We start from the raw sequence: 23196 nt of genomic DNA on the forward strand, positions 1-23196 counted from the left end.
TGCAAATCAGTCTGACCCTATGCCTCATGGGAACAGTCCAGCCCGAACTGCCAAGCCATGCCTTCCCTGGACCGGAAACAAGCTTCCGAGGACCGATTTCTGGCATTCCAGCCGCCTTCAGCCCGGCTTGCTTGAATCCAGTGGCAAAGTGAGCAAGGGACTCCCGTCTGAGCATACCCTGCCACACTTATGGCGGCCAAAAGCGGTACAAAAGGGGGTGGTAATAGATGGAGCATCTGAACCAATCAAACACTCACACCCAGTCACAAGATCTGGGTTTAATCCATCACCGTTCTTTAGCCCACTCTGCCACCCCAGTTCAGACATGGCTATATGCAAATCACTCTGACCCTGTGCCTCATGGGAACAGTCCAGCCCGAACTGCCAAGCTATGCCTTCCCTGGACCGGAAACAAGCTTCCGAGGACTGGTTTCTGGCATTCCAGCCGTCTTCAGCCCGGCTTGCTTGAATCTAGTGGCAAAGTGAGCAAGGGGTCACGTCTGAGCATACCCTGCCACACCTATGGCGGCCAAAAGCGGTACAAAAGGGGGTGGTAATGGACGGAGCATCTGAACCAATCAAACACTCACACCCAGTGAAAAGATCTGGGTTTAATCCATCACCGTTCTTTAGGCCCACTCTGCCACCCCAGTTCAGACATGGCTATATGCAAATCAGTCTGACCCTGTGCCTCATGGGAACAGTCCAGCCCGAACTGCCAAGCCATGCCTTCCCTTGACTGGAAACAAGCTTCCGAGGACCGGTTTCCGGCATTCCAGCCGTCTTCAGCCCGACTTGCTTGAATCCAGTGGCAAAGTGAGCAAGGGACTCACGTCTGAGCATACCCTGCCACACTTATGGCGGCCAAAAGCGGTACAAAAGGGGGTGGTAATGGATGGAGCATCTGAACCAATCAAACACTCACACCCAGTCAAAAGATCTGGGTTTAATCCATCACCGTTCTTTAGCCCACTCTGCCACCCAAGTTCAGACATGGCTATATGCAAATCAGTCTGACCCTGTGCCTCATGGGAACAGTCCAGCCCGAACTGCCAAGCCATGCCTTCCCTGGACCGGAAACAAGCTTCCGAGGACCGGTTTCTGGCATTCCAGCCGCCTTCAGCCCGGCTTGCTTGAATCCAGTGGCAAAGTGAGCAAGGGACTCACGTCTGAGCATACCCTGCAACAATTTTGGCGGCCAAAAGCGGTATAAAAGGGGGTGGAAATGGACGGAGCATCTGAACCAATCAAACACTCACACCCAGTCAAAAGATCTGGGTTTAATCCATCACCGTTCTTTAGCCCACTCTGCCACCCCAGTTCAGACATGGCTATATGCAAATCAGTCTGACCCTGTGCCTCATGGGAACAGTCCAGCCCGAACTGCCAAGCCATGCCTTCCCTGGACCGGAAACAAGCTTCCGAGGACCGGTTTCTGGCATTCCAGCCGCCTTCAGCCCGGCTTGCTTGAATCCAGTGGCAAAGTGAGCAAGGGACTCACGTCTGAGCATACCCTGCCACACTTATGGCGGCCAAAAGCGGTACAAAAGGGAGTGGTAATGGATGGAGCATCTGAACCAATCAAACACTCACACCCAGTCACAAGATCTGGGTTTAATCCATCATCGTTCTTTAGCCCACTCTGTCACCCCAGTTCAGACATGGCTATATGCAAATCGCTCTGACCCTGTGCCTCATGGGAACAGTCCAGCCCGAACTGCCAAGCCATGCCTTCCCTGGACCGGAAACAAGCTTTCGACGACTGGTTTCTGGCATTCCAGCCGTCTTCAGCCCGGCTTGCTTGAATCCAGTGGCAAAGTGAGCAAGGGGTCACGTCTGAGCATACCCTGCCACACCTATGGCGGCCAAAAGCGGTACAAAAGGGGGTGGTAATGGACGGAGCATCTGAACCAATCAAACACTCACACCCAGTCAAAAGATATGGGTTTAATCCATCACCGTTCTTTAGGCCCACTCTGCCACCCCAGTTCAGACATGGCTATATGCAAATCAGTCTGACCCTGTGCCTCATGGGAACAGTCCAGCCGGAACTGCCAAGCCGTGCCTTCCCTTGACCGGAAACAAGCTTCCGAGGACCGGATTCTGGCATTCCAGCCGTCTTCAGCCCGGCTTGCTTGAATCCAGTGGCAAAGTGAGCAAGGGACTCACGTCTGAGCATACCCTGCCACACTTATGGCGGCCAAAAGCGATACAAAAGGGGGTGGTAATGGACGGAGCATCTGAACCAATCAACCACTCACACCCAGTCAAAAGATCTGGGTTTAATCCATCACCGTTCTTTAGCCCACTCTGCCACCCCAGTTCAGACATGGCTATGGCTTTTGGCCGCCATAAGTGTGGCAGGGTATGCTCAGACGTGAGTCCCATGCTCACTTTGCCACTGGATTCAAGCAAGCCGGCTGAAGACGGCTGGAATGCCAGAAACCGGTCCTCGGAAGCTTGTTTCCGGTCCAGGGAAGGCATGGCTTGGCAGTTCGGGCTGGACTGTTCCCATGAGGCACAGGGTCACGCTGATTTGCATATAGCCATGTCTGAACTGGGGTGGCAGAGTGGGCTAAAGAACGGTGATGGATTAAACCCAGATCTTTTGACTGGGTGTGAGTGTTTGATTGATTCAGATGCTCCGTCCATCACCACCCCCTTTTGTTCCTCCAGTCAGGGCAGATAATTGAGTGTGCAACTGTCGCACATTAGTCAATAGTTCTCCAACTGGTAGGTTATTATAGAAGTTTACCAGTAGGTCAATGTCGTCATTGCTAAAGCGAAGGCTCAAAATCTGGTAATTTACTTCCAGTGCTACTGAAGTTATACCCAGGCCCCCTATTGTATTTGAGATGAATAGGGTCAAGCCACCTTTTGCTCTACCCGAAGCTACATGTATTGCAGGAGAGAAAAAGGTCTTATAGCCTACCAGATGGATTTCGGTTGTTGACCAAGTCTCCTGGAGACATATTATATTATATTTCTGTATAAAGTTTACCCCAGTACCATTTTCTGTCTTGGGGCATAAACCGGCCATATTCCGGAAGAGAAACTCAATGGAAGAGCCTGTTTTACCTGGGTGAGTTTCCACTAACCCTGAAGGCTGTTCCACGAGTAACTGATCAGTTTTTCCCAAAGCCTCACCTTTTTTATGCATAATACTGCCCTGAGCAATTCCTCCTGCCATGACAGGTTTACTACCTGCCTCATAGTAGGCTAACAATGGGTATATGGTGGAATCCAAGATTTCAGACTGATTACCACCCTTTAGGTTGGTCATTGGGATTGCTGGAATTTCTGGTTGTTTTAGTACATAATTTTCCCAGGGGTCCTGGTTAAGAAGGCAATCAACTCCTTACAGCCCAGAGATCATGGAGAAGTGATTAAATGTGGGAACATTAAAACCAAAGCTGTTAAGACCAGAGCTTTCTGAGAAACACCCATGAAGGGCGCGGGATCTTGGGGTATGAGCCAATGGGGAATGAGGATAGAAGTAGTTTAAGTCGTGTGTGGAGATTTCTTCCCTTCCTCTCTCAGAGTACCAATCACCAATGTGACTAATTACTCTGCGGTCCCTAAGGTTTATTATTATGACGTCCCCTCTTATATCCTTTGGTCTGTTACCTACCCACCCAAGTCTTCTAACGTGAAGAATTTCACCGTTTATGTTTGGGGGTAGTGGCCTGTTGTTTCTCAGCCAATATATCACTTTATTTTTAAGCTCCTGGTGGCCTTCGATTTTTCCTGCTGGTAATTCCGGAACACCTGCTAGTACCACGACATAGGGTGCCGCCTCTGGTGGCAGATCTTTTATTTGCTGGTTTGCTATTAGAGGTTTGGCAGGAAGAGGCTTCCTAGAAGCACTTATCTGAGGATTATCATTTGTTTTAGCCTACCCATCCGATCTTACTTCCCTGTGGCTGGAATGACCCTCATCTGTTGTCTGAAGGGCCGTGATGTTCTTAACTGGCGCTATTGGGAGATTCTTACTGGATAATTTATCAGCTGGTGTTGTCCCTGTTGCTGTCTTACATTCGTGTCGATTGTGTCTAGCATTAGCGAATTCCTAAATTGAGTCTGTGTTGGTTATAATCGCTTTTTTTATATCCCCCAGTTGTTCTGCCATTATTTTAATACGCTCTATTAGTGGTAATATTAGTGATTTTACTAATTTCTCCATGCTCCCCATTAATTCACCAGTGGGGTACGTGGGTAAAGGGTAATAGTACTGTGTGTTATTTCTCGCATTTGTTACTGGGTTCTTTGAGGGGCTCCTAAACAATTTAGGCATTTTTACATTTCTATCACTGTGGATTGTCCCCCCACGCTTTCTTTTTTTATTTGTTTGCCCATGGCCTATTGTTTTGATGTACGTTTCCTTGAGCAGGGAATCCCTAGAGGGTGTTGTGGGTGTTTGCTCCTCTGATGTGATCTTTACTGGTGGGTCACTGAATGACTCATTTATGTTTGAGGGCGTTAGAGATGTTTGGTCTTGTAGTTGTAATGGGATACTAATGTCAGCGTTTTGGGATTTTTCGGAGATCTGGGCCGGTGGAGTGATTGCTGACTGAATTTTACCCAAAGATGAACATTTGTTATACAAATGTTCTGAGGATAGGCGTCGTTCCGTGATTTCAATCTCACGTTCAAACACGGAGGCAGCCCTAGTAATGAAAAGATCAAGAGTCCCCCTAACAGACCCTCCCACCAAGGATTTCCTGGGTTTACTGCGACGTCCACTCATGTTCCTTTGTTCTTAGATCTAAAAGCTAGGGAACTAAAAAGAGTAGATATCAAAGCCAAACAAGACTATAGTAAATAGGTTTAGGCGCTATGCTATAATACAATACAAAGCTGACAATGACAAAGCCAATAGTTAAAAAGTCACAAATAAGTCTATGCTCTTACTCTGGATATCTCGGAGGCAATGTAAGGGGGGTAGCCCAGCCCAGCCATGCCCAGCCCTGGATGGCCACAGACGGCCCGCCATTTGCCCGGCCTTAGCCCGGCGACCACCCGTGCGCGTCCCGCGACGCGGTAGGATCAACACAGTTTTAAGCGCCTTCCGGGCGCGTCAGTGGGCGGGGCTCCGATGTGGAGGATCCTGGGGGCTGTAGTCCCCCCGCTAAGTGGCCGCGGTGTTCCTGAGCAGCAGCGGTGGGGACTGGTAGCCAAAGGTGTTTTTGGGACAAAATTAAGCGCTGGAAGGTGAGGGCACACACAGTACGTTCCACTCCAAGTGACAAAAATTTCTCCTGCTCCACCGAAGGATCAACACAGTTTTAAGCGCCTTCCGGGCGCGTCAGTGCGCGGGGCTCCGATGTGGAGGATCCTGGGGGCTGTAGTCCCCCCGCTCAGCGGCCGCGGTGTTCCTGAGCGGCAGCGGGGGGGACTGTTAGCCAAAGGTGTTCTTGGGACAAAACTGAGCACTGAAAGGTGAGGGCACACACAGTACCTTCCACTCCAAGTGACAAAAAGTTCCCCCTTTCAAAATGACTTGGCTCCCGTACAATACAGACATCATCCTCGATTCCTCTTTCAACAAATTAACAGGGGAAACCTATCCCTTTGTATCCTAGCTCCCCTTACCCTCACAGGGCACACTACCTCACGTACTCCCTGACCCTTTCTACCCCCTTTAAAAAAAAAAGAAAGTTTCCACCCCATTATGGAGCTCACAGGTTTACACACCTATTCCATTAAATACCCCCCTAACGTTACAAAAAAGCAGCCAAAGGCTTTAAACATAATTTATTAAAATCTAACCCCAAAACCCCTATCTCTGACCCCTACTTCTCAAACAACAAAGGCCATATAACTAATAACATCATCTTCTATACCAAAAGAAGAACCCAATGGCGGAAAGTCTTTCTCTCCCTATTCTAGATCGCCTCCACTAGGAAATCAGCACAATGTATCACGGTATCTATCATCCCCTCCCCTTTCTACAAAGCTGCAGCAACAATCACCATCCATCATAATGGGATAATCCTCATGCAATCATCGGACCGTAACCTAAACCTACTGGACAACATCTTTCCTCTCATCAAAGAAAGAGTTGTAAGACCCCATCCCACCTCCCCAGCTAATCACACCCCTAGTTCATTTCCCTACTCCCTGTCTGATTCACCATCAATACATTTCCCCTCCATATCCCACCTGGCATATACTTCAAACTCAGTCCTAACCGACACCCTTGCTGAAGACACACATCTCCCCCAGTCCTACGCGTACCACAGCACCTCGAAGATCCCTATTGTTCCCTTCACACCACACACCTTCATTTCTTCTCATCCTGCCTTCCCATTTGCCCCCTCTGCCCTCACCATTACTCCCTTGGACCCACTCATACCCCACATCCATTCCTCCTCTCATCCTCAAGAAAACACACACCTCCCCACTTCCTATTCCACCCCGAGCACCACCAATACTCACTCTGTTCCAATAACACCCCACACCCTTACATTATCAGTCCACATTCTCACCCGCCCTTTCCCCCTTCACCACTAATCCCACAGTCCCACAAACAACACACATCCATACCTCCTCACAGCCCATGTTCACACTCCCCTCTCTATTTACTACCACATAGAAAGATTGCAACAAAAAGAACCAAGTCACGATTCCCTCACAAACACCACACAAGGATTAACTTATCTTCCTTTAAGCACAATCCATTCTCCAAATATGTTAACTCTGACATCTGACCCTAGACTCAATGAGATATTATTATCTCTACAACAAGATAAAAGGGACCTTCAAACTCTACATGACCTGATTCTGCAACATCCCAAGTCCACGCGGCCCTCAAATCAACCACTCGAAACTCACCCAACAGCGGCACGCAAGCTCCCTGAAACATGAGCTCCCAAGGTGGAAAACAGTACCCTACCCCAATGCCTCACCCCGTCCGATCCGAAGGATAAATCCTCTATCAACGAAAGACTTAATCTCCCTACTCCATTCCTATGTGCTTCCGTCTACGCCCCTTAACACAGCGCACTCATATAACTTACATAAACCTTCTACAATCCAATCCATCCCTTCCAATACATTTAGAGCTACTAGATACATTTCTAGAGGTATAGTTGAAAACAAACTCATGCTAGTCCCCATCTCAAATGATCCCAACACAACTCCTATCAAAGCTTGGCTGAAATGCATTCTTCTAAATTGTAGGTCGGCCGCAAAACATGCCGCTGACATAGCTGACCACATACTCACTAATTAACCTGACCTTCTAATTTTGACCAAAACATGGCTAAACAAATCATCCTCTCCCGTCCTAGACATACTAGTTCCCTCAAATTATTACATCACAACGCTAGATGGAACTGAGAGGCCAGGTGGGGGTATTGCTTGCATACATAAGAGAAACCACTCTGTGAATCGCTCCAACTCCCCACTATCTTCCTCCTGTGAATACATGTGTTTTGACATCACTCGTAATATCAAACCAATATGTTCATTACACGCATTCTACCACCCACCAGGGGATAACCTCACCTTCATCGAACATCTAATGGACATCCTAGCTACAAATGCGGGTCAACAAAATACTCTAATATTCCTTGGAGACATCAACCTCCACTGGAATGACCTTGACAAACCAGGTGTCAATAGCCTCAAAGCATTCCTCTAGGACCTTCACCTTTCATAAATCTGCGACAGCCCCACACATGATAAAGGCTCAACCCTTGATCTAATAATTTCCAAAGCAGACTCCACCCAACTTTAATCGATCCTCCCATGCGACTGGTCTGACCACCACATCCTCACATTCTACATCAATGAATCAGTGAAACTACTTTCTATCCAACCCCGAGAACGCTAATTTGGAAAGGAACCTAAAAAATATGGTCCTAACATCATGCTTCCGCCGGAAGGCTTATCTGATGTTCATGATCTGACTAGCCATTACTTCCATTGCATGAACATGCCATTAGACAATCTAGCCCCCTTACAGTGGAAAAGAGTCACCGCAAAAGAGTCAAAACCCTGGTATGATGGTAGGCTAAATGAAGACAGGCGCTCTTTAAGAGTAATTGAACGACGATGAAGATCGGCACCTTCCTCTGACCTTCTCAAGTTACTAAGAAGCATGAGGAACTCCTACTATAGAAAGATAAGAAGATCAAAAGCAGACTTCTTCAGTAAGCAATTAGATCAAGCCAAGAATCGTCCCAAAAAGCTATTCGAGAAAATCAAATCCCAATCTAAGTGTGTCTCCCACCTCCCCCAAGTCAACTCAGACGCACTATCCAATTGCGAGGAATTTGCCTCCTACTTTACTATGAAGACAGAAAACATAACGACAGACCTGCTCAAGATCTATTATCCCATACTGACAATCACACTGACACTTTGTTGACCCCGCTTGGGCCCCTCTCATATGGTCTGCAAAGTTCGACCTCAAAAACGCCTCCTGGTCCTTCTTCAATATTTACAGTGTTACAGTAAAGAATCTATATCAAAAATGCTCACGACCCTGAATCCCTCCAACCACTTCACAATCCCTCTTCCCGCAAACTACTTAAGTGACTTCACTCCATTGCTACTGCCTCTATGGACCAAGATTATAAACACCTCTCTCCTTCAAGGAACTATCCTTGAAATACTTAAAGCAGGCCAAGTCTGCCCAATCCTAAAGAAGCCATCGGCGGAACCTTCAGACTTGGATAATTATCGCCCAATATCCAACATCCCAACTTTGGCTAATCTGCTAGAAAAATGTGTTCAGACGCAGCTTGGAAATGACACAGACCAATTCAACTTGCTCGACCAATACCAATCTGGGTTCGGTACAGGACACTGCACTGAATCAGCCATCACACACATAATAGATAACGCATTAAAAATCCTGGACCAAAACGAAGCCTGTTTACTATTCTTGCTTGGCCTATCCTCGGCTTCCAACACCTTCAAACACGACAAATTGCTAGACCTCCTGAAATATAAAATGGGACTATCAACCAATCCCTATCTAAGCCCACGCTAGTCACTTTAGGAGTACTGCAGGGATCATCCCTCTCACCTATACTTTTCAACTCTATTTATGGAACCCTACACCGAACTTCTCAGGTCCTTGAATGTCCATTATCACATGTATGCAGATGACACGCACTTTACATAAAGATCCACTCACCCGAGCACATCAAGTCTCTCAATGCAACGCTTCAAAAAACGCAGACTTGGTTGGCCATAAATCACCCGAAACTAAACACCCTCAAAACCGAATTCCTCTTAACCGCTCCCCCCAGCCAATCGATCATCATCCTCGAGTGGATGAAACACCTAACAGCACTCACCGGTCAACCTCTCATTATCGACTAAGTAAAATTGCTGGATGTAACTCAGGACAGTAAGCTAAATATGTAGAAACACATCAGCGCTTCCACAAAAGAAGTACTTTTTCAGATGAACACCTTGAGAACACTCAAACCCTTCTACCCCGCAGATGACTTCAAACAGGCAGTTCGAGCGCTAGTAATCTGTAAATTGGATTATGGGAGTGTCGCTCTCTGCGGCCTTCCTAGATCGATGACGGCCCCTAAAAGAGCCTCAATCAACTCAGCTGCTAGGCTCATCACTGACTCCAAAAGAAATTGTCACATCTCTCCTGACCTTCGTGTCCTCAACTGACTACCTCGGATCTTGATACATTCATACGCCTTGAAACAGTCACTCAGGGCTCAGTACAGCAACTCCTCATTTCGTGGCTTCTATATCATGTTCCTTGTCCACAAGGAACATGATATAGAAGCCACGAAATCAAGATTCGACCCTAAGACGGCAGAAATATACAAAGGACGAAGTTTACCGTTGTTATTGCCTGGATGAAAACGACACAAAGACGTCGAGGAATATAACATGTTGGGACACAAGTACCTATTGAGGCATTGAAAAAGCCCTGTGGGCGAAACGCGCGTCGGCTGCTGTGGTGCTACTTACTATCAATCTGAAAATTAAAAACCTACATCCAACAGAAGACTGTGATTGGACTATTGCATCTTTTCCTGAAAAATATGGATTTTGGACTATAGGGTGTAGAGACACTGCAATATTGTTTGGAGAGCAATATAAATACACTGGATTATAGAAATAATGATTGTGTGTGCTCAGGTGTAATGTATATAATTTTGTGACCTAGGTTCTTTTGAATCCGTGGACAGATTGACACCTTGGTGGGTAGGTGTCATACACCTTAGAGCACCTCGGCCTGAGTTGTGTCTAATAATGATTGGTTCTCTCTTGAAATAAGGACAGTAATCGGATGTGCGGATCGAAATAGGCAAACCCCTAACCTTGTGTTCTATAACCCATATCGATGGTATTAAACTATCTGGATGAGGTTAGAGACCAGTGATGAAGCATGCCACCAGTGGGTCAGTGAGGTGTCTTCTTTTATCATGTATATACTCCTGTAAGTTAACAAATGGCATAAACCGTAGTGTCCAGCCATGTATATGTCCTTGTACTATGTTGTGTATGATAAGTAACTTTTTTCTAACATACCTAACTATAACGAATCTTTAACCTTTAGTTTTTTAAGTGACGTTTTGGTTTTTGTTTATCATATTCAACCAACTTTGTTACTGAGCTAACCTTTTGGCAGTGCACAGCATGGAGCTGGCTGCAGGGCCTAGCCTGTGGCCAGGTCAGGCACTAAAGTCTCCTTGGGTGGCCAACCCCAATCTCTCTGTAACAGTCTCCCGCAGTGTGCTTCCAATGGGTAGGGGTAGCGCTGGGTCCTGTGGGTGTAATGTGGAGCTTGAGGTATAATTTGTTTTCTTTTTGGTCCCTGGATGGGTCCCACTGGGTCCCCCTTCCAAAAGTGCTATGGGGTCAGGGTGTCCGTATCGGCCCCCCTTATATTTTTTTGTAAACAGTTTCAAGATGTTGGCACTGAGTACCCGTGTCGTGTAATGGTGACTGAATCCTTTTTCTTCATGTTGCAGCCAGTCAATCAGATCACCTGATACCGGTCCAGCAGGACAACAACCATTGGGCAAAAAGTCTTTTGACCAATTAGATCACTCTTTTTTTTTTAATTAGTGATACTGCTGGAACACCACAGGAGTCCCAGGGGACCAACCAATTATTGAATAGCAGGCTTTCTGAATACAGTTCTAACTTTCAACCAAATTTGGTGTAACTCTGTTGAGCCCTTTTTCTGCATTGCTTCCAACTATACCCTACAGGAAATAACATGGGACGACAATGTTTTAAACCTCCATCTCCCACCCCTTTCTTGCTGTTCCCGCTTGACTGGCCACCACAAAACTTTCTAGGAAGAAGCTGAGGTGGATGGAGTGTTTTTGGAAAGTTTTGTGAGGATTCGTCAAACGGCGCCAACGATATTAGCAGACCAAAAAAGTCCCTTGCTATGGAAACTCTGACCTAACTATAATAACATAGTGGCATCCATACCACCACAGTGTGTTTTTATATCATTCTACAAGAAATTAATATTTTCATTCCCAAATGTAATGAATGGGAAACAGAAAAAAAACATCAGCGCGTTTTGACCATAGCTGGTTTTGGTCATGTCATAGATGTACATACACACATAGGAATAAACACATAAGCATCATGGCATGGATGAACATACGCACATAGGCATAAACACATAAGCATTGTGTGCATGACAGCACAGGGCCTCCAGCTGCTCTATGCCCCTTTTTGGGTGGTACATCTAGTTAGATTTCACTAGCCCCAAGTGTTTTGTATATATCCATCCCTCAGCAAAGAAAATAAAAATAGATATCTCTCTCACACTTTGCCTTGTGGGCTATAACGATTTGTAGGAGATACATCTAGAGAACAACAGACCTGCCAGAGAATTTACAGGGTTTGTGCAGAGCTTACATTGTTCCCAAGCCTTCCCAAATCGGAACACATACGCTATATATCATGTTAGTGGGGATTTATTATACACTAATGTATTGTCAAATGTGCAGATCAGAAATCTCATTGTTATATTAGACATATTAACAAAGGCGAACAGTGATTAGCAAAATCCTGTCCTACATTCGTTCTTTGATCTGCAGAGCTATGTAAAACTCTTCTTCAGAACCTTTGCAAATCCCAGATGATTGGGCTGTATTGGTGGGAAAACATCCGTGGTATAGGCATGCTCAAAGGTGTATACAGATGGTCACGGGAGAAAAAGTTTACATTGCATTGTGCCATTTACCCTCATTACCTGGTAGCGATGGCATGCGAACATGTTGCAGTGTGCAGGTACATGGTAAACTGTTGTTGGATGAGAATGCTTAGTTATACCTAGACACCTGTAACTAAACATAGGAGCCACCTATCGCTAGAGAGTTTGCACAAAAGTTACTTTTGAATTGCAAGGTGCCAGTGCTTATTTTATTTTTGTATTCACAATTTGCATTATGTTTTTTTAAGTGTCATGTACTTCGCATTATTTGTCATTTAAGGCTCCACTGTAATGTGCATTTGTTTGCCTGCTTAGTAGTCCAAGAAAGACGTTTTTCATTTCCAGTAGCTGATACACTTATTTTCATTATTGTGCACAAATATGAGTACACTTATTTTGTGTGGTGCTCGTATGCTTGTAGTTCATATATTCATGTATTAATTTGAATAACTGGTTCTTGGGAAAAATGCATGCTAACTTCAGACTGTATATGTAAGTGTACAATGGAATTTCCACAAAATGTATCTCCTCTTATGATCATGAGGTATACGACGTAGCAAATATGAAATAGCTGTTCACAGCCTTCTTTGTAACAGAGCGATCAAGACAACATTCCAGGCCGCAGAGCAACACAACTCTGAGTTGAGCCACCCAAGGCTATCTTTGCTGTTTGTTGCAAAACATTTTGTTACGTACAGACTGGCTTGCAAACTGGACAACGTTTTTACCCGGATGACGCGGAACACGGAGGAGCAGGGAGGCCGACCAATACCCATCAGGTGATGAAGCACAACTAACTGAATAAAACACAGCGATTGAAATTGGACATATAGCTGTGGGATCCTAAAATTCAGAAAAGGACCTAAGGCTGTCCCCTTAGATTCATTTTGAGAAGTCCGGTGGCTCCTCCGTTGTTCTTTACCTTGTACCCTAAATTGAGACCAGGCTACTGTGCAAATTGAAGGAACAGATGATTTACAGATATCCGGTTGGTTTAGAAGTCTTCTCAATGGTTAAAAGAGAAACTTCAACAATATCAGATTAATTGTGAACTGTCAAAGTGTCCTGAAGAAGGTGTAAACAATATAAACTCACACCGAAACGCAGCGTCGACCTTTGTACTTTGACCCTTTTTTTAACTTTGGTTCACTTTTTGTGAATATTTTACTGGATTTTAATTAGATTGTAACCCTGACAGGGAGGCATTTTAATAAAATTGTGTTTATACTTTTCACTTCACTGGTGTGTTTACCTGTTATATATATTTTTGATTATCAAATATTGTTTGGAGGTACATAAATGGATAGTGCTTGACATTTACATTACCACTATATTATGTTGTGATTACTTAAGGACCCTCTAGAAATGAGTCTTGCCCTAGTATTGCTTTGTTCTAGTCAGTATTCCTGACCCCATTGAGTCTACTACAAAACACAGGTCTCTCCTTTTTGTTGCAAACTGGACAAACATAATTGAAGCACAGTTGCAAATGTGGGATGATTCTGCTGCAATACTGACAATCATTAGGGCAGTACTGTTAATGCTTAGCGATTAGGTATGTTGGGATTACTAAAAGCACACTATATAATATGGTTTAAATGTTCATATTATTTACATTCTCGGCTTTTGATATCGCTACAATTTTACTGATTTCTGCAGGCATTTTCTTTTAAGTATTCTGCACTAAAATAGGCCTAAAATAAAGCCTTTAAAAACACAGTATGAATTAATTGCGGGTTCACATTTATGATGACAGGTTGGCAGAATTCACCACAAAAGCAATACATACACATGCCTGATGGTCTCTAGCATTGTTAGGTGCACAATAAGCATTGTCTCCAGGTACACTCCGGGAAATGCCTGAGAGGTAACCTGTCCATTCGTTCAGCCCCGAATTGTTAAGTTGGTCTATGCCTGTACTTGGAAAGCGCTGCAGAGGATCTTTTCGGATATGTTTATATTATTCTTGTAAAATCATAACACAAGACACTGGTTTAGTCATACCATATTGCATTAACAGGATACACAGTACAAGCATCGTTAGACTACATAGGCTTTTAGTTAAAGTGACTGTTACTTGTGGTAGTTAATCAAGCACAATACCCACGAACTGTAGCGCTGTATCCCACCTGTTTACATCCTCATATGTCAAGAGACTTAATAAATGGCATAATGCATAAAATTGCATCCGGCGTTGGAAATAACACACTGCAATACGAAAGGCAATGACTATGATTTGGGCCCCCTCGCTGGCAGAACAGCCTGCCGAACACATGCTACTGCTTTCTACAGTTGGTTACCTGTTGGAGGCACGCAGACGCAGCTATGATAGAAAGCTAGGGTGTCCAATGCCTTCTCCAGTTGTTTAGTGCCCTTGCCTTTAAAAAAAAAAGACTGACAGGCAGCTCAGGAGCTGCTGACCTATGGAGAGGTGACAAATAATACAAAAAGACAAATGTTCACTAAGCTTTCTAATGGAAACAAGTTTGTTGTATGAAATACTCCCTCCCATCATAGACAGGAATAACAGGCTCTGCCGCAGGAGGCAGGGAAAATAAGCGGTGCTTCCAATGGTATCCATCGAATGGGAAGAGTTTATTTTAAAACAAAAATGTGTAACGCAAACAATGTACCTGCCTCAAATGATTGGACTTCTCCTATGCTACTGTGACAAGGAAAAGGAGGAGGTGTTAATGATTTTTCAATGGAATATTTTTATTTGGTGCTGCATTGTTTGTATTATTTGTATCTTAAGTGTCTATATATTTTCTTTTGAATTCCAATCTAGGTATGCATCAAGGGCGAATGTGTAGATATGGAAAGCATTTACGGAACAGCGAATTGCTCAAGCAAATGCAAAGAAAACGAGGTATGATGCAAGTGTTTCTTTCTTGGCTGAAGTTTATTACTGAGCAGGTGGAGTGATCCACTTGTCAGATTCTTGATATGTCAATCAATCATGGCTCTTATAGAATGTAACTAATCTCCTGCAAGGGTCTCATGGTGCTCGGGCCAATGGGGGGGGGTCGGGGGGGGGGGGGGGGATTCTGCAATTTAGTCAAAGAGCCAGGTCTTGAGGTCCTTCCTGAATTGAGGCAGTGACATTGATTGCCTGAGGTGAAGAGGTAAGGAGTTCCAGGTCTTTGCGTCGAGGTGAGAGAATGTTCTTCCTCCAGCCGAAGTCTTGCAGATACGTGGCTAGGGCCAGATGGGTGGAGCAGAGATGTCTGGTCAGTGTGTAGAAGGAGAGGCGGTGGTTAAGGTATTTGGGTTCAGGATGTTGGAGGGCTTTGTAGGTATGCGTGAGGAGCTTGAAGGTGAGTCTTTTGTTGACTGGAAGCCAGTGGAGGTCTCTCAGGTGACCTGAGATATGTCTTTGGTGAGGGATGTCCAGGATAAGTCGGTCTGAGGTGTTCTGAGTGCGGTGCAGGTTCTTTGGGATTTTTTGAGTCATGCCGGCATAAAGTGCGTAGCCGTAGTCAAGCTTGCTGCTGACGAGCACCTGGTGACTGTATTCTGAACTCGGCGTGGATCCTTTTGAAGATCTTTCTGAGCAGGCAGAGCATGTGGAAACAGAAGGACGATACAGCATTGATTTTTTTTTTCAAAACATAATTTATAAATTTTTGTGCACAAAACATACTTAATTGATACAATACACACATTACTCCCGTCCCATAGTGATGTATCACTGAATACTATAGTTCTGACAATCAGCATCCCTTTTAAACAAGGTTTCGAATACTTTTCTTCAACATGCTTCTATCTAAATGTTACCTTCCTCCCTTCCTCCCCAAACCCGTCACGACACCTGCAGATGTGTCCTGTCTCCTGTATAGGTGCGTGCAGGAAAATACATGAGTTCTCGCGCTTGATGCCCTGTCATGGTCTAGGGTCCTACCTCAAATAGTGAGCTAATTCACATCATCTTGCGTTTCGTGGTCCCGCAAAGCCTGAACCAGCGCTTCCCATGCTGTCGCTGCGTCTAGCATCTTATCATTCTTATGCCTGCGAGCCTGTTGATACTTTAGCGTGCTTTCGCTGCTGGCCCACTTGAGCAATTCGTTCTTCCACCTACGTCTGCTGGGACCCACTGTTGCTTTCCAGTGCTTTGTAATCTCGCGCTTTTCCAGTATGAGTCCCATGTCCACAAATTTGCTAGCGTTCTTATTCTTTGGTGTGTGAGGGAACCAGTGTAGAATACTGACGGCCATACCGAAAGCGAGCCGTCTTCCTGTTATCGCATTCAGTGTGTCCCCCACCTCCTTCCAGTAGTGACACACCTCCGGGCAAGACCATAGCATGTGTGCCAATTCTGCTCCTGCTCTCGCACATCTAGGGCATGCCGCACCTTCCCCATTGAAGAATTTCTTCACCCTCCCTGGCGTTAAGTACGCTCGGTGAAGAATATAGAAGTGCACTAGTTGAAACCTAGCGTTCCTTGCACTCTTCCAGGCCCTTCGCACTATCTGCGCCCATGCCGCTTCAGGAATGGCTTTCCCCAGGTCCTCCTCCCATTTCCCCATCAAAGTGTCTAAAGGCGATAACTTTTCATTAATCATTCCAGAGTACAAGCACGTAACCGCCTTAAAGGTACCTGCCGCCATCATGACATATTGGCAGGCCCTCGTTGTCTCAGGTTCCATCAATCCTTCTTTCCAGTGTGCCTGCACTGCTCTCACCACTGCTGCATGCAGCAGGAAGTCGCCTACCAGTAATCCAAATCTCTCTTGGAGTGTCTGGTAGGGCAGCACTGTTCCGTTGTCAAATAAATCTCCCAGCATTTGGACTCCCGCCTCCTCCCAAACTTGTAGATGTGACCAGTCACCCCCGTCACCATTCCCAGGGGGATTTCATGTGCATATGGGTGTAGTACCCCTGCCTTGCGTTTAGAACGATTCCAGCATAATCTAATTGTGTTCTCTTCTAATGTAAAGTCTCTGAGATTCAGTTTCTGCTGGAGAGCTATGAATGACACAACATGGCGTGGGGTTCCCCCTGGTCGCTTGTGTTCTGGTCCCCTAAACACTCTCGCTATCTCTTGTGTAAAAACCTGCAGTTGGGCCGCTAAGTAATATGTTTCAAAATCTGGCACCGCTAGCCCTCCCTCGATTTTAGGTCTCATGAGCGTTGATTGCGCTACCCTACGCCTTGAGCCCCATAGGAAAGATACCACCATAGACTTCAACAGCCTAAAGCTAGAGTTAGGTATCCACACTGACAATGTTCTGAAGTAATACAGAAACGGCGGAAGCGCTATCATTTTTAACAGCGCTATGCAGCCCGTCACCGATAATGGGAGAGTGGACCAAAAGGACATACTACTTTTCAGGGCCCTTACACTAATCCTGGGCGGGCAGCTACGCTCAATGCACGGAGTGCGCGTAGTGCTGGTTCCTACGCATTTTGCGTAGCATGCGTATCTGCCAGCACTACGCACGCTCCGCAGACGGTGCGTAGCTGGCCGCCACCCGCCTCCCTCCCGCCCTCTCTAAACCCACCTCTTAAAGTGTAAAATGGCATAAAAGTAAGTTTAAATCACTTACCTGGTCCGCGGCGCGTCCCGGGGCTCCCTCTTCTGTTTTGCTGCACGTCGTCAATCCCAATGCGCATGCGCGGCCGCCTGCGCATTTCTCGTGACAAATGTGCATGCGCGGGCTGCCGCGCATGCGCATTGGGATTGACGACGTGCAGCAAAATAGAAGAGGGAGCCCCGGGACGCGCCGCGGACCAGGTAAGTGATTTAAACTTACTTTTATGCCATTTTACACTTTAAGGGGGGGGGATTTAGAGAGGGCGGGAGGGAGGCGGGTGGCGCGTAGTGGGGCTACGTGGAGTGTGCGGGTGGGCGTAGCTTTGTGCCCACTTTGCGTAGCTCCGTGTAGCCCCACTACGCAAACTACGCCCAGGCTTACCTTACACCCCGTCCTATATTCCCTTTCAGCAGGTCTGCCGCCTCGTGATATATGTGTACTCCCAAGTATTTCAGGCAATTGGGTTCCCACCGTACCACTCGTGCTGTAGCGGGCTGCGCCTCTCCCCGTCGCACTGGGAACAAACACGTTTTGGACCAGTTCACTCTCAGTCCCGAAGTGCGAGAGCAATCGTTCAGCTCCTGTCATTGCTTCGGCAGCATCTTCTAGGAAAAGTAGCAGATCGTCTACTTTTACTCTGGCCATCGCAGATGTGTACAGTCCTTTCGTCCATTGAAAATACCCGTCTCCCAGGCCGAATCGCCCCCACACTTTGTATAAATATTCCTATTCCAAGCTGTTGAAGGCCTTTTCAATGTCTACCGATAGTATCATCGGCTGTAGTGCCTCTGGGTGATCCTCTCCCAGTAGGCGCACTAAATGCCGAACATTCGCAGACGTATTCCGTGACGTTATGAAGCCCGCCTGGTCATCGTGAACTAGGGAGGTCATGTGCTGTAACAAACGGGTTGCTAAAATGCTGCTCAATATTTTATAATCCGTAGTCAGCATTGACAGCGGCCTGTAAGAGGCCGTGTTCCTGCCTTCTCTCCCTGGTTTCAGCAATGGTATTACTAACGCTTCTTGCATTGACTGTGGCAGCCGCCCTAAAGTCTTCGCCTACTTGTATACTTCGTGAAGTCTGGGTGTGAGTAAATCAACGTATGTCGCATAGAACTCTATGGGCAGGCCGTCCAGTCCTGGGGTTTTATTTCGGGACATACTTTTAATGGCACTTCGTACCTCCCCTATTTCAATATCTTTCCCCAACTCCTCTGCTTGTTCCTGCTCTAACTCAGGCAGCTGTAGGTCTCTGAGGAATGTGTCTACGGTCGAGTCTCCAGTCTCTAACCTACTTTTATAAAGATCCCCATAATAGCGCTTGAAGCATTGCAATATTTCGTTTTGGATATGCACTTCTTGTCCTTCTGCCGTGTCTAAAGCTACAATAGGGGAGCTTCTTTTCATAGGGTTGGCCAGCCAAGCCAGCAGAGTTCCTGCTTTATCGCCCTCTGCATGGGCCCTCACTGTGTATGCTTTGTGGTCAAAGCTGCGCAAGCGCTCTACTTCTACTGCCACTGCCTCCCTTGCCGCACCAACTTGCTCCTGAAGCTCTGGACGGTCAGGACGTAACAGCTCGATCTCTCGAAGAGCACTATCAGCTCTGTTCAAATCCTTTAATAGTATTTTCCGCACTCCTGCAAACTTCCCTATACAGAGCCCCCTGACAACCACCCTAAAAGCATCCCATTCTGACGCCCTCGTCTCAGTCGACCCAGCATTTTCTGCAAAATAATGAGTAATCCCCTCCTCCAATGCTGCCTGAAAGAGTGGGTCTTCCAGTGTCTCGGATGTAGCTTCCAGGTGGGGACGCATGAGACTCCATGGCATCCATTGTATCGTGATCAGTAAAGGGTTGTGATCTGATATCGTTCTAGTAAGATATTCAGAGTGGACTACAGTGGACATCACTCCTGGGGAGCATAAAACTGCATCCAGGCGCACGTGAAGTTCATGCATGCCTGAGAAGTAGGAGTAATCTCGGCCCTGAGGGTGTTGTGCACGCCAGGCATCAATCAGTCCCCATCTTGACTGCCAGTCTAGTCTCCCTTTCATTAATCGGTGCATCAGGGAATCAGCCAGGGGTGGGTGCGATCTAGGTAAGGAGACGTCCGTTATAGAATTGAAGTCGCCGCCCATCACTAATGATTCAGAAAAGGGGGTGGTGATGAACAGAGTGTCTGAATTAAGCAGACCACTCTTACCCAGTCCAAAGATCAGGGCTTGATCCATCACCGTTTTTTAGCTCACTGCACCATCCCAGCTCAGAACTTGGCTATATGCAAATTAGTCTGACCCTGGCCCAGTGCATCATGGGAACAGGGCAGACCAAACTGCCAAAAGCTTGTCTCCTTTCTGGTGAAGAATTGGCTTGGTAGTTTAGTCTGCCCTGTTCCCATGATGCACTGGGCCAGGGACAGACTGATTTGCATATAGCCAGGTTCTGAGCTGGGATGGTGAAGTGAGATAAATAACGGTGATGGATCAAGCCCTGATCTTTGGACTGGGTAAGAGTGGTCTGCTTAATTCAGACACTCTGTTCATCACCACCCCCTTTTCTGAATCGCCCATCACTAATGGGCCTGCTAGATAGCGCGCCAGTGACCCGACATCCTCGACAGAAAGCTCAGTTGATCAGGGGGGGCGGAGCTTGCCGGCATCGATGGCGGACGCTTGAAAGCGTAGCTCCGCCGCATCACCTACATAATCCTGCAATAATCCTTTTTTTCCTCAGAGCTATCGGTCTGGCGAGGACGGCGCCTCACCCCTGAATGCCATCCACACCCCCGGGGCCATAAACGGGGGCCGTGCGACACTGGTGGAGAGAGGAATCGGCGAGCTTGAAAGCCGGGACGGAGGGCCTCTGTGCCGCGACCTTGCGTGAACCTGTCCCCGGAGTGCGTGGTGCGACGTGCGGCGTGGGCTGCGCCTCGGGCCCGGGTGACGTCGGAAGCCTGATGCCTGGCTCCCACTACTGAGCTCGGGACTTCGGGGGGCACCAGAGGAGATACCCGGGAGCAGCGGGGTGCGGTGTCTGGTGCGGGAAATCGCCTACACTACACATTAAGCCCACGCGATCCACCCGGTACTTGCGCCTGCCGGACTGAGGCATCTGGGGCGGAGGCCGAGCCCGGGGGGACGGGAGATCGCTGTTGGGCCCTGGCGACCCCGGTGGACGAGTGCAGCATATGGGTCTGGGGACTGGAACTCGCCAGCGCGGAGCTCTAACAACGCGGGGAGGGGGCCTGAGATGTACTGGGCCCTGAGCTTCTCTCCTCCCGAAGGCCGGCTCCCACCTACCACAACACAACTCCTCCCCCCTCCACAGGACAACAGCTTGCCGCACATAACAGCCACGAAGCCGATGAGAGTGCCTGGCCCTGGGGGGCGCACACGGTGGCTGCCATAGTTAGTCGGAGGCAGCTCTGAGTCGTGGGGAGTCCTCAGAGAAGGCGCCAATTCGGCCTGGTCCGATCTCTTTCCTGACGGGGCGATAGGCTGAGACGTAGTGCGTGTCCCACAGGGCGGGATAAAGGAACCGTCCGGCTGGAAACTGCGGGCCCCTCTGTTGAGGAATTGCTGGGGACCTTTTCGGGACTGCCCTGGGGTGCCCTCTCTGCAGTGGTCGGTTCGGGACTACCTCTCCAGCTGCACGGAAATGGCAGAAGTGCAGTGAGGCGTGCTGGGAAGCCTAGGTGACCTCACAAAAGCTGTGTCACGACCAACACTGAGACTAGCTCTCCCCAGAGGCTGCGCTGCGCGGAGAGGCCCAACAGAACAGCGGAGCTGCAAGATGGGGAAAGGGGATGCAAAGCAGTCTAAACTGCCCTTCGAACAGCGGCGCACTAAGACCCTGGACTCAGGAGAACCGGACAACGGGCAGCCTCCCGCTACGCAAGACAGCTCGATCTATTCCGGTATAAAGGAATTGCTGGTCACCATGGAAAAGGGCCTGCAAGACATCATGGCGTCAATGGGGAGGAAGATTGACGCCCTCACCTACCGGATGGACAGGATGTCGGAAAGGGTCGATAAACACGCGGAGCCCCTCGACATGTCTGAAAGGCGGATTACTGAAGTGGAGGAGGGGCAGATGGAACTCGATAAAGACCACAAACACATGGCAAAGCTATGACAGGTGATCCAGGACAAGTCGGAGGATTTGGAAGCACGCTCCAGGAGGTCCAACATTCGGATTACAAGGGTACCGGAGACGACCCAAACGGGCAAGATGGAACTGTTTGTTGAGAGGTTGCTGACCACTTTGCTGGGGGAAGGCGCATTCTCCAACATGTTCATAGTGGAAAGGGCACACCGCTCGTTGTGCCCCAGACCACGCCCAGGAGCCTCCCCCAGGCCTATAATAGCTAAGCTCCTGAATTATCGAGACAAAGACACAGCACTGAGAGTAGCCAGGGAGAAAGGCCAGCTACAGTTCGAGTGGTCGAACATATCCCTGTATCCGGACTTCACTGCAAGGGTACAGGAAGAACGGAGATGCTTTGCCCCGTATAAACAACAGATGCGAGATCTCGGATTGGACTACGCGATGCTGTACCCAGCGAAGCTGCGGATAAATCAAGGTGGACACTCCCACATTTTTACAGACCCGAAAGATCTTCAGAAGGCGCTGAAGACTTGGGTGAAAGAACGGCGGAGCAGCCCTGGGGGACGTCTGGAAGAGCAGGAACCTACCAGTGGGCTGGAAGACCAAGAATGACCACTCGGCATCCCGGGATTCATCCTGACATATTCCAGTCCGTGTCACACAGCCGTGAGGTGATTGGCAAGTCGTACTGACCGTGGGCCTCTTCGATGTGGCGGATTGTGCCGATGGTGACAGCTGTTGGTACCTCTGAAGCGAACACAGACTCCGAAACATGGTGAGAATGTTCCAAATTAATGTTGCTCACTTGATCCCGCAGACTCTTTGTCTTATTATTTTTTTCTGACTTGTGGGCTATGTGGGATTATGTGCTTTTGTTATTTCCTCCTACTTCTCTTCGAATTTCTGGATCGGGGTTTGCGGGGCGGCGGGCGGTTGGGGTTCTGGACCTTGGCAGAGACTGATATTTTTCATTGCTAGGCATTTGGACATGGATTGCCGTTGAAGGACAAATAAAGGGTGATGGGGCGGGGAGCTGGATAGCTGACGTTGTTTAAAGTCAAATGCTACCTGTACTAATTTTGGTAACCTCTGCCCTAGCGCTGTTGGCACAACGGGTTCCGGCTGGGCCCTATGGAACATGTTTGGGGGGGAAGGGAGGAGGGGGGACTTTATTACCATGCTAGGCCATGTTGGGGTTGGTCTGCTGTGGGTGGAGGGGGGTGAAGGCATAGTTGCCATTACGAGACGGAGGGAAAGTTACAGTTGTTATGTTTTGTTTCGATGTGCCTTGCCTCAAAGACCACAATGTACTTGCTGCAACCGATTGATTGCCCACAATTTAGCCTGCCCTACACGTCTGACTACGACTTTAGAACCTGGGCAGC

General features: G+C 47.6%; 1 protein-coding gene across 1 annotated transcript in view; it reads left to right on the forward strand.

Annotated features, from left to right (window-relative positions):
* LOC147683096 (zinc metalloproteinase-disintegrin-like cobrin) overlaps nt 1–15044 on the forward strand; it is a 2407169-nt gene extending 2392125 nt beyond the window's left edge. The window contains exon 17 of the mRNA XM_086942497.1: nt 14958–15044. Within this exon, the coding sequence (XP_086798623.1) occupies nt 14958–15044 (87 nt within the window). The remainder of the gene's footprint in view (nt 1–14957) is intronic.
* Nucleotides 15045–23196: the final 8152 nt, after the last annotated feature.

The sequence above is a fragment of the Lissotriton vulgaris genome, chromosome 11, assembly GCF_964263255.1.
Source record: "Lissotriton vulgaris chromosome 11, aLisVul1.2, whole genome shotgun sequence".
NCBI lineage: Eukaryota > Metazoa > Chordata > Amphibia > Caudata > Salamandridae > Lissotriton > Lissotriton vulgaris.